This window comes from Phyllobates terribilis, unplaced genomic scaffold, assembly GCF_046119375.1.
Source record: "Phyllobates terribilis strain yellow unplaced genomic scaffold, ASM4611937v1 Scaffold_7__3_contigs__length_470593459, whole genome shotgun sequence".
NCBI classification, from domain to species: domain Eukaryota; kingdom Metazoa; phylum Chordata; class Amphibia; order Anura; family Dendrobatidae; genus Phyllobates; species Phyllobates terribilis.
This window is the reverse complement of record NW_027362767.1, coordinates 66,790,384-66,806,371: the sequence shown is the minus strand read 5'-3', so window position 1 is coordinate 66,806,371 and position 15,988 is coordinate 66,790,384. Positions and strand designations below refer to the sequence as shown.

The 15,988-nt window shown below is 41.1% G+C and overlaps 1 protein-coding gene across 5 annotated transcripts in view; it reads right to left on the bottom strand.

Annotated features, from left to right (window-relative positions):
• Positions 1-15,073, bottom strand: part of KCNH5 (potassium voltage-gated channel subfamily H member 5) — a 469,113-nt gene extending 454,040 nt beyond the window's left edge. For 4 of the 5 annotated variants that reach the window (XM_073638702.1, XM_073638704.1, XM_073638705.1 and 1 more), the window contains exons 1-2: positions 14,592-15,073; positions 13,140-14,256 (exon numbers count right to left, since the gene is read on the bottom strand). In XM_073638702.1, the coding sequence (XP_073494803.1) occupies positions 13,140-13,212 (73 nt within the window). In that variant the 5' untranslated portion in view covers positions 13,213-14,256; positions 14,592-15,073. Of the gene's footprint in view, positions 1-13,139 lie in introns of all 5 variants that reach the window. The other variant, XM_073638703.1, reaches the window with a different exon arrangement.
• Between the last annotated feature and the right edge of the window lie 915 nt (positions 15,074-15,988).

Sequence of the window (15,988 nt, the reverse complement as noted above, 5' to 3'; positions counted from 1 at the left end):
GAATCGTCTCCCAGTGGCGGGAAACTCCACGGATGGCGGGAAAAAGCTGCAAATGGCGGACAACCGGCGGGAAACGACCTGTGATGGGGTCCGTTGGCGGGGACCCTCCGGAACCGGCGGGAGACTTCTTTTTAAGGTAACGGTGAACTTTTCTTCAGGCACGCAGTACCCGGTTGTTGCGGGCACGTTATCCTGCCGACTACGCCAAAGTTGACGCGCCCCCTGGGCCAGTGTTGTTTGGGGGATACCCGGAGCCGGATCAGATGGGGGTTGTAGTCTCCGAGTGGCGGTGACCCGGTCCGTGCCCAGGGTGTCAAGCTCAGTGTGTGGCAGTCCTACAGATGTTACTGGATGTTCTTTAGTGTCGACTACGCCACCCGTTGATTTGCGGTCACTACGGCCGCCGCTGCAGCAGGGTCCGCTGAGGCTGGTGGTGTGTGTGCAGCTCAGGTAGTATAACCCCCAACGGGAGGGGTATAGCCTCAGGGGGTCAGTTGCAGAGGATGGTGGTTGTGGAGGTGCAGTGAGGATGGTAATGAAACTCAGAGTCGGGCTGTGCAGTTCAGGGTTTTTACTTACTGCTTTTGTGTTGGTCACTCCGGCCTTGAGTGACCACCCGAGCCGTGCTGCGTCCACCAGGTCCTGGACTCGGCCAACCCCCAGGTGATTCTGGAGCGTGTTCCTGAGCTCCCTTTCTGACTTGTCCTTCTCTCTGGCCTTCCCCACCAGGGATCCACCTAAGTCCGGCTCCCTCGGGCCTCTTGTTGGTAAAACCCTTGTCTCTGGGTTCCCTGACCCTATTCTTGGTTTGCCTTCCGGGTGGATTTAGTGGGTGGTCGTGGCAGATCCTGCCCACGACCTCCGGTCTCTGGCTAAGGATTAGTGCCCTCCACCAGCTTGGGATCCGGTACCCTTGTGCCAACTCTTCACCCTCTGGTCTAATTTTGGGTTCTTGGAGTTCCCTCTTCTCCCCCTCTGGGTCCTTCTTTTCTCCTCTCTCTCACTCTCTTGGCCTTGGAGCTGGCTGAGCTGCTCTGCTTGTCGGACCAAACCTCTACAAAAGACCCTGTTCTAAGATGGTTCCCACCTTATATACTCCCTCTATGTGTGAGCTCAGGTGACCAGCACCCAATGAGCTCCTAGCATTACCCAGACTGCTCCCCCTATCTGCCCCTACACTACTGGGATGTTCCACCCCCCTCCCACTCCAGCCAGGGACAGACGTTGTCGTACCTGCACATTTCTCTAGTGGGAGTACCATTGGTCTGTCCCCCGGAAATGGGATGTATGTAGTGCATGCAGCCTACTGAGCTCAGTTCCACACTCCATCCTTACCCGGGAGTGGAATACCACACCTCTGGCTTGAGGTGCAATACCCCTGTAGCAGCCGAATCCTCAGGGTGCTACAGAAGCCGCTCTGAGCTCTATTTAGGGTCCGCATCATTTTCACTGTCACATTAAAGCAGATTTACTCTGAGAACTCTGTACTCGTTATATGCACTGTGATGTGGCAAGGAATACGCCCATTTAGTGCCCAATAATGTACATTAAAGGGTTTTACCTAGGTTCTGAAAATGTCTACTAATAAATTAGCCTTTAATAAGGGTAAAAGTAAAGAATATTGAACTACATGACTTTAAAGCAATCAGTCAGTAAGATCAAAATCCTCCCAATCTCACATATGGGCAAAAAGGGTCTTAGAAGATATAAAGGTGGTGATGGATTTACACTTCAATTTATTACTGCATTCTCCAATAATTAGCAATTTCATTCACATTAATGAGGCGTGAAGTGCTCTGGGTGTGCTAGAGCACTTCCCAATCCTCTGCCATTATTTATTGTTCTATTTTCCCAATTGGAAAATTATTTTTGGTTCTACCTTTATATCTTCTATCAGTTGCTACGTTCCCAAGTAATAAGTGTTTTCATTTGTATGCAAATGAGGCATTTAGTGCTTTGGGCGTTACAGAGCACTTCCCAAGTTTCAGCCTCCTGAACTTGTTTCCCCTCCCAGTTCCAGCCTCTTTATCTTAAATTATAGCAAATTGTCTGATTTCCTTGCCTGAAGTCACACAGATAATGAGCTGTCAATCAAGCTAAAGAGGCTGGTGCTGGGCGGGGAAACAACCTTTGGAGGCAGAGGCTCGGGAAGTGCTCTGTAATGCCCAGAGCACTAAACGCCTCATTTGCATACAAATGAAAACACTAATTACTTGGGAATGCAGCAACTGATAGAAGATATCAAGTTAGAGCCGAAAATAATTTTCCAATTGGGAAAATAGAACAATAAATGATGTCCTCAATAAAGAAAATAAAATAAAAAATAAGGGCAACCAAATATATAACAATGAAATAAATAAAGTTTATTGATAAATAAGTACAAATAATTAAATGGAGGTCAGGTGAGGTCAGATAAAAGACACACATCAGGGCAGTGAATGAAAAAAAACATCTCTAATGTGAGAGGCCGACTTTCCTCCCCCACTTCTAAATCAATTCTCCTTGATGGCAATAACATACAAATACATCATGTAAAAAATACAGAGACACAATGAAAATTATAGGCAAAAATTTGATAAAAACAGTAAAAGGCACAACCGCTGATAACGAGCTCAATGGGCAGACATAGCAGCTTAATGTCACGCAAGGTGAGGGAAAGACTAAGTGCACAACGATGGGAAGAGGGGGAGGAAGCCCAAATACTAGGGAAAGGGGGAGTGGAGACCCCCAGGCAGATCTGACAGTCACCCTAACTCCCCTAATGTCTCTAAATAGGTACTGCACCTATTGCCAAGCAGGAAGCCTAATCCCAGACTGCCCCTAGCGATAGGCCCTAGATAGGGAGGGGATGTGGTGAGCAATAGTCAGCCCCCACTGCAACTAAAGACAAACAGATAAACAGACAAGGGAAACACTTAGCTTTTGAAGACAACAGAGAGATCATGCCAACTATCCTCCAAGGGAACTCCAAGAAGAAACTAGCCGACTACTAGTACTTCAAGCCTGGACAGAGGAAAATAGAGCTATCACCGGCGACTCTATGGAGAGACTGAAGGTATTTAAAATACAGCAAGGGTGTGTCAAGTAGCAGCAGAAGGTGGAGGTCACTGCTAGGTCCTAGGGAGAAGGATATCACTACACTACAGAGATGAAAAGGTCAAGAAGGTGCTTGCAGAGCCAAGCGCAATGATCTTCTTCAGCTGGATCCAGAACGACTGTCTGTCACACCTGACACACTCGTGACACTTATAGGAAAAAATGCCCTGTTAATCTAAATATAAGGGAAAATAGCAAGAGAATAATAATACAAACCCTAAGCACTAAATGCTGTATATACTTTGAGACATAATGGCAATAAAAAAACAAGGAAAAGAGCAGGAGGGGACGCACAAGCACCTCAAGCCGCGTTTCACCAACACTGGGCTTCGTCAGGAGGTGTCTTAATTTTTTTGTACTTATTTATATACAAACTTTATTTATTTTGTTATATATTTGGTCATCCTTATTTTTCTCTTTTTTTCTTTACTGTGGACATTATTTATTGTTCTATTTTCCCAAATGGAAAATTCTTTTCGGTTCTATATATGGTCAGTTTAGGGGCTGTTATTTTTGGTGGAGACTTTTTATAGGTTGGTGAAAATATAACGGTGTTGATTGATTTACATTTCAAAGACCTGAATGCCCATATAGGTGGTTGGGGATGGGTGTGTCTATATAATATATAATCGCTGCTTAAAGGAGACAGTCATACTTGTTTAACAAACTACAGCTGGTAGCATAGGATCTGAGCAGAAGGAAAACCTATGAGCAACTTATTTTCAGAAGACCCTATTTTAAAAGGGTCTTCCAAGAAACCGGAATAACACGTCCCCTTAATTGTTTACAGGACAGCAGCTCATCCATGCAAAAGCCTATGCTTGGTATTACATGTCAGTCCCAATAACGTAAGAGGGGTTCGGACCCTCACCGATCATACAGTAATGGGCAATCCTAAGAACTCCTATAAAACAAATCCAGTATATTCCAACTTTCTCTCGTACTTGTGATTAGTTTCAGATTGGAGTCCTGACATCTCAGGGAAGCCGAGTTATAGATGAACAGGTACGCATAAATATTTCATTAACAGACCGCCAAGCATATGTCAGAAGGACACAAATCCTCTAAATATGGCCCCCGGAGACGATGGTATATAACTAATGCACTCGTATTGTCTATGTGGGCTGCTATATACAATATGACACTGTTATGATGTTAGCAAATATTACACAAATGATGCAACTAGATACATCAACTGATTTGTTGAAGAATGAGTATTAGTATAATTATGTATATATATATGTATGTATATGTCTTTGTAGATATCTTTCTAATTCATGTGTACGTATGTTATATACTGTGTACTAAAGACGAGTGAATATGAAAATTAGAATTTGTTCAATATGAATCGAATGTACCCAATTACCATTTAAAAAAAAAAAAACTTCACCCCTTATCTGCTCCTGCCGCGACTACTCCCTACTGGCACTCTGCTTGTTTGTTTCATAAGTGTTACGATACTGGCGTAGTACTGTGAGAATCCAATGGCCGAAGGAGCACAAGCAGGAACAGCAAGCGGATATAAGTGTTATGATCTGCAACATGTACTAAGGAAAGATAAGGGAAAACTGTCCCTACAGTAATACTAAGCTGAATCCCTACAATGTAGCGGGCGGCCTGTTCCTAGCGAACAGACCTGCCTTAGTCCTTGGCTAGTCTGAACGAAGACCTATAGCATAAGGGAAGGGGTCCCTAAAAGAACTAAGGACTGGGACAAAAATGGGACACCTCCTAAACAGAGAAGTTGTTGCAGAACACAAAAAGACAAACAGACAAAAAAGTACTATAAGTCCCAGAAGGACCAAACAAACTGACAGAGAAAGGCACAGAAGCACCTGGCTAGAGAAACAGTCAAACACTGAAGTCCAGCACAGCCAAAAGGGCAGAATTGGAATATAAAGGCAGATAGTCACGTGACCGCAAAACACAAGATGGAAAAAACAAACAGTAAGGTTCTAACAATAAGTTCTTGGAATTAGCAAAGGAGTTGCAGGAAACAATCTGAAGATAGGTGAGAACAGTGTGAGTAAGAAGGTTCAGGAGCTGGAGACTGGAACTAGGCTAAACAGGTAGACACAATACTCAATCAATAAGTGAGAAATCCATGTGGATTTAAGAAGGCCCAAACAGGAAACAAGACGGATTCCACAGGTTCAGACTCTGCCATCTTAGTAAAGGGCAATTGCAAAACATAGCAGCAGCCTCCAGTGCTAAGATGTGGAATTGCAGCACAATTATTAAAGTGAACTATAGCAGCCACTAGTGGTCAAACTATAGGAGGACAACAGGAATCCTGACAATAAGGCACCCGCACTAGTCATCTCATCTCATCGTCAGTGTTTCCAGCGCCTCGATGAGCGTCGTGACGTCATGACGTGAGATGCACTATGGAGTCACGACACCCTACAAAACCATCTGGGATGATGGACATCAAGACGTCATAACGTTCATCAATGCCTAATCAAGAGCACTGGTGAAGAGATGACTGGTAGTGCTAGCCCATGGAGAAAGCAGAGGGCTAGTGGGGAATTGCGGTGCCAGTGACAGATGAGTTGTAAGGTGAATATGATTTTTTTTTTTTATTTTGAACCACTTTTTGGCCCATATAAATCCAGATTCACTTGACTCAAACCCCCCCCATCCAAAATAAAATTTCAGATTTGCTAGAATTTGCTAACTTATTTATTTAGAATTGATTTGCTAATTCTTACTGTATGTGTATGGATGCATCCCATTCTACATCCATAGAAATTAATATGGCGTCGGGAAGGTTTTCTACAAGATTTTGGAGGTATCATTGGGAATTTTTGTCCATTCATCCAGAAGAGCATTTGTGAGGTCAGACCCTGATGTTGGAGGAGACACTGGGATCACAATCTCTGTTCTAGTTCTTACCAAAGATTTTGGATAGAGTTGAGGTCAAGGATCTGTGTGGCCGGTCATGGTCCTCCACATCAAACTCCCCCAAGCATGCTTTTATGGACCTTGTGCACTGGGCACAGTCATGGGGAACCGAAAAGTGCCTTCCGCAAACAGTTCCTACAAAGGTGTCCAAAATGTCTTGTGCTGAATCCCTAAAATTTTCCTTTGCTGGAACCGAGAAGCCGAGGCCGACTCCTGAAAACAACCCCATAGCATTATCCTCGTCCACCAAACTGTACAGCGGGCACAATGCAGTCAGGCGGGTAACGTTCGTTCTCCTGGCATTCACCAAACCCCGAGTCGTTCATCAGATGCCAGATAGAGGTATGACTGCACAGAGCACGTTCCCTCCAGAGTCCCGTGGTGGCGGCTTTACATCGCTTTATCTGCTGCTTGGAATTGTGCTTGGCAATGTAAGGCTGCATGCAGCTGCTCGGCCATGAAGCTCCCGGTTGTTACAACCAAGACCGTTGGACGGTCGAAATGCGTCAACTTTCCTCTGTCCCACCATACGTTATCTTAACGTGAAGTTGCCATAAAGTACGTTTTTAAACTTTTAGCCATATATGTCAAAAGTTTTTTTTTTATTTTTTCTGCAATTATTTCTCTCCGGAGCTAGCGAGATGACTATGGCCTAACATACAATCATGGCTGAAAGTGTTGGCCCCCTTGAAATTGTTCCAGAAAATAAAGTATTTCTCCCAGAAAATTATTGCAATTACACATATTTTGTTCTACACATTTATTTGCTTTATGTGTACTGGAACAACAAAGGCAAATTGGACATAATTTCACACAAAACTCCCAAACTGGGCCGTACAAAATTGATGGCACCCTCAACCCTTTGAAATAAATGACAGCAATCAATCGCTTCCTATGACCATCAACAAGCTTCTTACACCTCTCAAATGGAATTTTTGACCACTCTTCTTTTGCAGACTGCTCCAGATCTCTCATATTTAAAGGCGTCTTCTCCCAATAGCAATTTTAAGATCTCTCCCCAGGTGATCAATGGGATTCCGATCCGTGTAATAGCAATAATTTTCTGGGAGAAATACTAATATTTATGGAACAATTTCAAGGTTGCCAACACTTTCGGTCATGACTGTATATGCAATGGACTGTTATATATCCATATAAGCAAGTTATCCCCCCTCTAAAGCTTTTTACTATAATTAAAGGGGCCCAAGCTTGGAAATTATCAGTTATTCTGTTTTTTAACAAGATTCAGCTCCCTTCCTAAAAATGATGTGATAAGAAATGCTAGGTAGTTAGGTGTCCAAAAGCCACAAAACAAAAAAGATTGTTTATGACACACACAGTTTGTGAGGTAGACAGTCACAGTTGAATGTCTAGATTTTAGAAAATTTTCTTTTGGATTCCCCCCCCCCCCCCCCATTTTACAAAAACAATTGCCCAAGAAAAGCAAAAACTCAGTGCAGTCACTCATGACAAGCAAGCACACCATCTCTGATTGACACTGATTTTAGATTTTCTTTTTTTTTGGCTTGCTTCTGCTTTCTAGTGCATTAAGAATGGAGAAAAAAAGATGTGTAATTGTAATTCAAATGTAACACATGATAAATGCCGGCTACACCATATCACTGATTAATCTTACTAAGTCAGGCACTGCTGCTGGCAACTCGCCTATCTCTCTTCCCCCCTATTGATTGAATCTTTGTATAATTCTTAGACAACTACTCTCATCTTCTTCAGCGATGTAGTAGTACAACATACTACTGAATGAAGCATTTGGCCAATGTGTTAAGGGTTTCTCTTCCTATTTGTATTGCTGAGCTGTGAGCTCTGACATCCTCTCACTATCCTAAAATAACCCTAAAATTGCTACTGCATTCCCTGCCTTGACTTTTATTTAGGCTATGATAGTCCCTCCTGATTGGCTGAGCTATACCATGTCATGTGATAGCTGCAAGGCATTATGGGGAAGCCCGCACGGTCATGCCTGAAGTCATGTCAGCCTTCTGCAACTGACGCAAGTTTCTACAATTTGTAAAAAGGTGGCAGGAATTTTTTTTTTTTGCTATTCAATAGAATTGCGAAAAATTGTTTGAACTCAACTGGACCTGCGAATTTTATAAAACTCACCTAGAATTTGATTTGCTTTGAATAGATTAGATTATCTCTAGTTATTGCATACATATGGGGCACCTTCATAGCAGCCCAAAGTGGTAGAAAATCAATGCAAGAGCAAAGGTAAGGAAGCAGAATAAAATATTGGCTCTGAAATGGATGAAGTAAAGCAAGATAACAGCAAGGAAAGCCAGTCAACTACTAGGTAAGTATGAAACATATCCTTTAAAGGGAATCTCTCATCAAATATTTACATATGGAAATAGTTGCATGGTTGCATAGGAATTTGTCCCTCAATAAAAATGACACCTTTTTTGTATCGATCCGATGTGCCAGTCATGAGAAATCTAGGGTAGAAGCCTTAAACAAATCAGGCTGCAAGTGCACTGGGGGCGTGTCAATGCCCTTATAAGGCTTTTTTTCCAAGCAGCAATGACACGCCCCCAGAGCACTTGCAGTCTGATTTGTCTTCTACGCTAGATTTCTCGTGACTGGCACATCGGATCTCTACAAAAAAGGTGTCATTTTTACTGCAGGACAAGCACCTGTACAGCTATACCATTACTTCTATATGTAAACAAGTACTGGTGGGATACCTTTAATTTAATATCATTAGAGGGAATCTGCTACATTATCTGACGAGTCATTTTAATTTGTGCCAGATTACACACTAAGCACGGCTATTTCTGAATACACAGGATTCAGTATCGATGTGAGTTAGTCTTGGTAGCAGTGACTGCGGAAGTCGCCCCTTCACTATCGGAGAGCAGAGGACTTTGTACTCGGAAAGATCTTCTGTTGTTTTTATGGAACTCCGCTCACAATGTGAAACCTTTATACGCCCGTCTTATATCTTGGGTAAGGTGAGCTGAACATATTGGGATGGGATGAGTTACTGCTGAGCAGCCTTCATTTTATAGAAACACTTACGATGACCTCTGGTGGCAAGTAAGGAAAATACGGTAAACGGTGTCACCAGAGGAAACATTTCGTGTTTTCTTTTATGTGACCAAAGAAAATATAAAAGAATGTTAACATCTACCCAAGCAAAAAAAAGAAAGCCTCTGATGTAGCAGAGCTAAATCTGCAGTTTAACCATTAATTCAAAGCATTCTGATAATGTAGCAGGGAGTCCTATGGAATGCCGCAAACATTACAAAATAGCATAAGTGACAAACTGGACTCTGCTACATCTAATTCTTTTATAAGCTCTAAAAAGTTATATAAATTTTCATATAGTTTATATATCTAATGCCAAAAGTGCCCCAAGGGCTTTCCCGGGTCCATGACTTTGGTTGCATAACACATTGTATTCCCCAAGCACAGTTCGTCTATAGCCATTTACATTTCTCCTGGTCTTATAGGCGTTGTATGATTTTGCAACATACAGCTGGTTTAGTATGAAATTAGCTCAGTCAGTTCTTACATTTAGTTAAAGGAGACACACAGCATTGCCAATAATGAGGTATATCTTAAACTACAAAGAAAGGTAAAATGAAGGTATGGTATAATATACTGTATTATAGTCCTGAGAGATAGAAAGAGAAGAGATACAGAAGAGATAGATAAGAGATAGATAGATAGATAGATAGATAGATAGATAGATATGGGATAGATAGATATGAGATAGATAGATAGATAGATAGATAGATAGATAAATATGGGATAGATAGATATGAGATAGATAGATAGATAGATAGATAGATAGATAGATAGATAGATAGATAGATAGATAGATATGGGATAGATAGATATGAGATAGATAGATAGATAGATATGAGATAGATAGATAGATATGGGATAGATAGATAGATAGATAGATAGATAGATAGATAGATAGATATGAGATAGATAGATATGGGATAGATAGATAGATAGATAGATATGGGATAGATAGATATGGGATAGATAGATAGATATGGGATAGATAGATAGATATGAGATAGATAGATAGATAGATAGATAGATATGGGATAGATAGATAGATAGATATGGGATAGATAGATAGATAGATAGATAGATATGGGATAGATAGATATGAGATAGATAGATAGATAGATAGATAGATAGATAGATAGATAGATAGATAGATAGATAGATAGATATGGGATAGATAGATAGATATGAGATAGATAGATAGATAGATATGGGATAGATAGATATGAGATAGATAGATAGATAGATAGATAGATAGATATGGGATAGATAGATAGATAGATAGATAGATATGAGATAGATAGATATGGGATAGATAGATAGATAGATAGATAGATAGATAGATAGATAGATAGATATGGGATAGATAGATATGGGATAGATAGATAGATAGATATGGGATAGATAGATAGATATGAGATAGATAGATATGAGATAGATAGATAGATAGATAGATAGATAGATATGAGATAGATACATAGATAGATAGATACATGGATTCAGATACGTGGATTCAGATACGTAGATAGATTCAGATAGCTAGAGAGATAGATAGATGATAGATAAGAGATAGATAGATAGATATGAGATAGATAGATAGATAGATAGATAGATATGGGATAGATAGATGATAGATAAGAGATAGATAGATAAATAGATAGATAGAGAGAGATATATAAGAGATAAATAGATGATAGAGATAGATAAGATATAGATAGATGATAAATAGATAAGAGATAGATAGATAGATAGATAGATAGAGATAGATAGATAAATAGATAGATAGATAGATAGATATGAGATAGATAGATAGATAGATATGAGATAGATAGATAGATATGAGATAGATAGATATGAGATAGATAGATAGATAGATAGATAGATAGATAGATAGATAGATATGAGATAGATAGATAGATAGATATGAGATAGATAGATATGAGATAGATAGATAGATAGATAGATATGAGATAGATAGATAAATAGATAGATAGATAGATATGAGATAGATAGATAGATAGATAGAGATAGATAGATTGATAGATGGATAGTTGCTAGATAGATTGAAAGATACATGGATTCAGATAGATAAGCTAATAGACAGAAGCAGATTGATATATTGATAGAAGTAGATTAATAGATGTAGATAGTTTTTCTAGTTTTACTACAGAAGTATACTATGTTTTGTCAAGAGAAGACCACATTGCAGATTTACCTGCTATTTTAAATAAACAAATTATCAAATGATAAAACTTAGCTTTACTATATATTGATATATCTATCTATAGACACATTTGTGTGTGTGTATATATATATATACAGGGTGGTCCAAAAGTAGGTGGACAGAAAGTGTAATAAGGTTATGAAGGGGGAGATTTATCAAACAAGATCCAGTAATTTTAGATAACATTATGTGCAGTGATGAAACTTCTTTCACATTATCCGGCCATATTAACAGACATAATTGTATTTACTGGTATAATGAGAACATGCATTTAACATTAGAGCAACAACTAAATGAGCCTGGTGTCAATGTTTGGGGTGATATTTCAAGTTTTGGTGTTTTAGGACCAATGTTTTTTGATGGAACAGTCACAGGAGATAAGTATCTCGAAATTCTAATGAATCAAGTTTTTCCCCAGTTACAGCAACAGCCTAATTCAAATGACCTTTATTTCCAACAAGATGGGGCCCCTCCACATTATTCAAGAGTGGTCCGCGAGGATCTTGATGAAACATTTCCTAATAAATGGATTGGCCGAAGAGGCCCACTTGATTGGCCGGCACGTTCACCAGACTTGACCCCAATGGATTTTTTCTTTTGGGGAGTACTCAAGGACAAAGTTTATAGTCGAAAACCAAAAAGTGTCAGTGATTTGACAAATTACATAAGAGATGCATTTCAGGAAATTAATACCCAAAGAGACTTGTGCAAAAAAGTTTGTCGAAGCGTAAGAGGCGACTTCAAAGCTGTGCAAATTGTAATGGAAAACAGTTTGAGCCCCTGCATTGATAAAATTTAAGGGCTTTTGTATTATTGTTCAGAATAAAATATAATTGTCAATGTTATGCTTGTGTTAGTAAATATAATTTTATATATAAATCAAAATAAATGTTATTATTTTCTGGCCACCTACTTTTGGACCAACCTGTATATATATATACACACATTTAGACTTTGATTTAGTACAGATGAAAATGTCATCTGTTTCTTCAATAAAGTAGTAACACAGTGATACTATATGTAACACCTGGTGTCTGCTATGATGGATACATAGATATTGATCACTTTCTGGTATATGGACGTGTGTATGTGTGTGTGTGTGTGTGTGTGTGTGTGTGTGTGTGTGTGTGTGTGTGTGTGTGTGTGTGTGTGTGTGTGTGTTTCTTAATAGATATTATTTAAATAACAATAAATGAATAAATAAATTACATTTAATTTTCTTAATTAAAAATCCAACAATTTAGTATCTCAGCCAATAGCCCACCAGAAGTCTGTTTACATTGAGAAATAACTAACTACACATAAGTGCAAAAAAAAAATAGAAAGCAAACTTTTTTTATGAATTATTGGTTCCAACTACTGCTCAGCCAGCAAACATCAACACAATGAGCAACATCCAATCTTCCCACTGAGCTAATAATCCAGGGCAGGGTAATATTCGGCTTTCCCCTGACCTCTCTATACTGCAGTGCCAGGCCAAGCTACAGAATTTATCATACTAGGATTGAATGGAGCTTTAACCCTACTGAACACAACTAATTATATTAACTGTGTAAAGTTCTCAGAACTTGGGGAATGTAAGCTACAATATTGTTTATGAGGCAGAGAATTTCTAACTATAACTAATTTAATTAAAGAACAGGAGTCAAAGGGAAAAAGAGATTGCACAGCAAACAGATTTTTGGGTTAGTGTCCCTTTAAATGTAAAATTTAAACAGGCATAGGAAAAGTCATAGAATAGAGCACACACAGGGTCTGCAGCTGCTATTGTGAAACTACAACTCTCAGCACGGTCTGGCAGCATGTTTGGAGTGATAGTTTTACAATAGCCACAAGTTGCCGACTACTGACACAGTAGTCGGACACTCACCACTTGAACGCCTGACGATGTTCTCCAAAAACGTGTTCTGAGGTGCCACCAACCCTCGTTTGCCCCCCGGCATTCTGCGCTTGGTGAGCTCCTGGGCTGGGACGCGGGGCTGCTACTGATGCTGGTGGTGACCGAGTCCGGGTGAGTGGGTTCGGGATGGGTGTAGCAGTTCATGGTAACGCTCCTCTGGCTGCTGGTGCTGAGACTGTGGCAGGGCTGCACACAAGGCTCTGGACCTGCAGCCTCTGGAGACACTGCGCCTGGGTAACCTGGCTGCCGTCCAGCACCATAGACAGCGTCCCAATGCAGGAAGTGCCGGCAGGTCAGCACCCGAGATAGTGTCCCAATGCAGGAAGTGCCGGCAGGCCAGCACCCCAGATAGCGTCCCAATGCAGGTAGTGCAGGCAGTTCAGTACCCCAGGTAGTGTCACAATGCAGGTAGTGCAGCACACCAGATAACGTCCTAATGCAGGTAGTGAAGGCAGTTCAGCACCCCAGATAACGTCCTAATGCAGGTACTGCAGGCAGTTCAGCACCCCAGATAGCGTGCTAATGCTGGAAGTGTGGACAGTTCAGCATCCCAGATAGTGCCCCAATGCAGATAGTGCAGGCAGTTCAGCACCCCAGATATAGTCCTATGGCAGGCAGTTCAATAACCCAGATAGTGTCCCAATACAGATAGTGCTGGTAGTTCAGTACCCCAGATAGCGTCCTTGTGCAGGCAGTACAGAAGATCCTGGTGCAGTGTTCCAATGCAGAAAGTGCAGGCTGTTCTGAAAAGCTCAGACAGTGTCCCAATACAAGCAAGCAGTTCAGAACCTTGGTCAGCATCCCATTAGAAGTGCAGACTGTTCAGAACCCCAGATTGCATCCCAGTTCAGAAAATGCAGGTCATCAATGCCGGTAGTGCAGGCAGTTCAAGATCCCAGATAGCGTCCCAATGCAGACAGTGCTGGCAGTTTAGGAACTTGTATATCGCCACATTAAAATTGGAGAGGGTTGAGCTCCTCCAAACCCATCCAGTCCAAGCAGCAGGATATCAGGACCATGTTCCCTCTTTGGGTCTTATAGGAAACTCAGGTGCCGTTCGCATTTATAAAGGGACTTGGTTTAATTCCTGCAAGCAGTAAAGGCAAACTCATCAGCATCATGAAGCCATATATAAAACTGGGGGCAAGGTGCTGTCTCTAACCAATGCCTCCTGTAAGGAGGAAGGATCCTCTCCTTGTGTGGTCTCCTATGTCCTGGCTTATGTGCAGTGGGAGGATAATTCTGAGCCTGCGGGCAGAAAATGTCTGGACAGCAGAATTATTTAGTGGTGTAAAGGGTGCTGAAGTGCAGGGTAAGGTGTCATCCAGGTGTATTCAATAGCAGGTCAGGAGCGGTGAGGAGTCACAGCTAAAACTAGTGCAAAGGGGAGAGGTGCTTACACGGAGAAAGTCTAATCCTCACCTGCAGCCTTCAGCCTTCCATCCATGTAGTCATCCTCTTGCCTTGCACTTTATTGGCTTCATCTGTGGTCACCTCTTTCTTTTCCTTGCAGTTGCATCTTCTATATCCTTAGAGTAACCTGCAGCTCTTTCTCTCTCTCCTTGGCTCCTAGGACTGCCTGTTACTTTCCATCCCCACTCCTGTAGCAGACACTATTTCCAGTAGTGTTATTGGCATGCTCTGCTCTTGCAGCATTTTTCCAATCTAACCAATAAATCCTCTCCCATTAAACCATTCCTCCTCCCCTTTGCAATGATCTCGCATAATCCTCCGGCACCCTTTCTATCTTCTTCTGCTATGAGACCTACTACAGTGATAGGATCACTTGGCAGTTTTTCCTGCTCCGTTTCCCTGACCCTCTTATCAATGTACGGAGGGAGGAGAGGGGCTGCTAAGAAGTTAAATGATAGTGGTGGAGTTGTCGCAGCTCCTCTATCCCTCAGATGAATATATGTGAAATCATATAGGTCCTGCAGTAGGAATAAAGCTGAATTTATGACATAACTGTAGATGTATCAGATCAATTAGATGTAGACTAATTAGATTCGTTGGATTCTCTATAGGTGTCATGTAAATAATGCCTTTGTAAATTAGCACAGAAGAAAATGAGCATCGTCATCATTCTAGCAAATAGAACCCATTTCTCCTTCAGAATTTCTCCTAAAATTAAAAGCAGTAATCTGATTGGCAGTTATATGCAAGCAGATCACTTACTTTTTTGCAATTCTTTTTTCAGTTATGAGTAGGTATTTAAATGGCCCTTGTACTTTTGGGTAACTTAATATAATTATAGTGTGATAAATAGACAATCTGTAAATTATCTTATTATATTTATTGTATAGATTATGGTGTCTTAACCTCAAAAAGTAACTCTAAAGTGCCATCTACTAGGTTTCTCCCTTCTGTCTAACTTACTACCTATTGTCTGTCACCACCTGTAACCTGTCTCCAGAGAGCAAAGGCTCCGGAATGGATTATACGGAGACTGGACTTTGTCTCAGTAAAAGAAGCAAGTCTGGTCTTTGAGTACAAGAAGTGGGCCTGGTCTCTGTTTTCTACAAAAAGCAGGGCTGGTCTTTATTTCTAGAAGAAGCAGGGCTGGTCTCTGTCTCTAGACGAAGCAGGGCTGGTCTTTATCTCTAGAAGAAGCAGGGCTGTTTTTGTCTCTAGAAGAAGCCCGTCTGGTCTTTGTCTCTCTGCAAGAAATGGGTCTCGTTTCTCTCTGTACAAGAAGCAGGGGTGGTATTTGTCTCTAAAAGAAGTGGGGCTGGTCTTCATCTCAGTACAAGAAGCGGGGTTGGTCTTTGTCTCTACAAGAAGCAGGACTGGTCTCTGCCTCTAGGAGAAGCAGGGCTGGT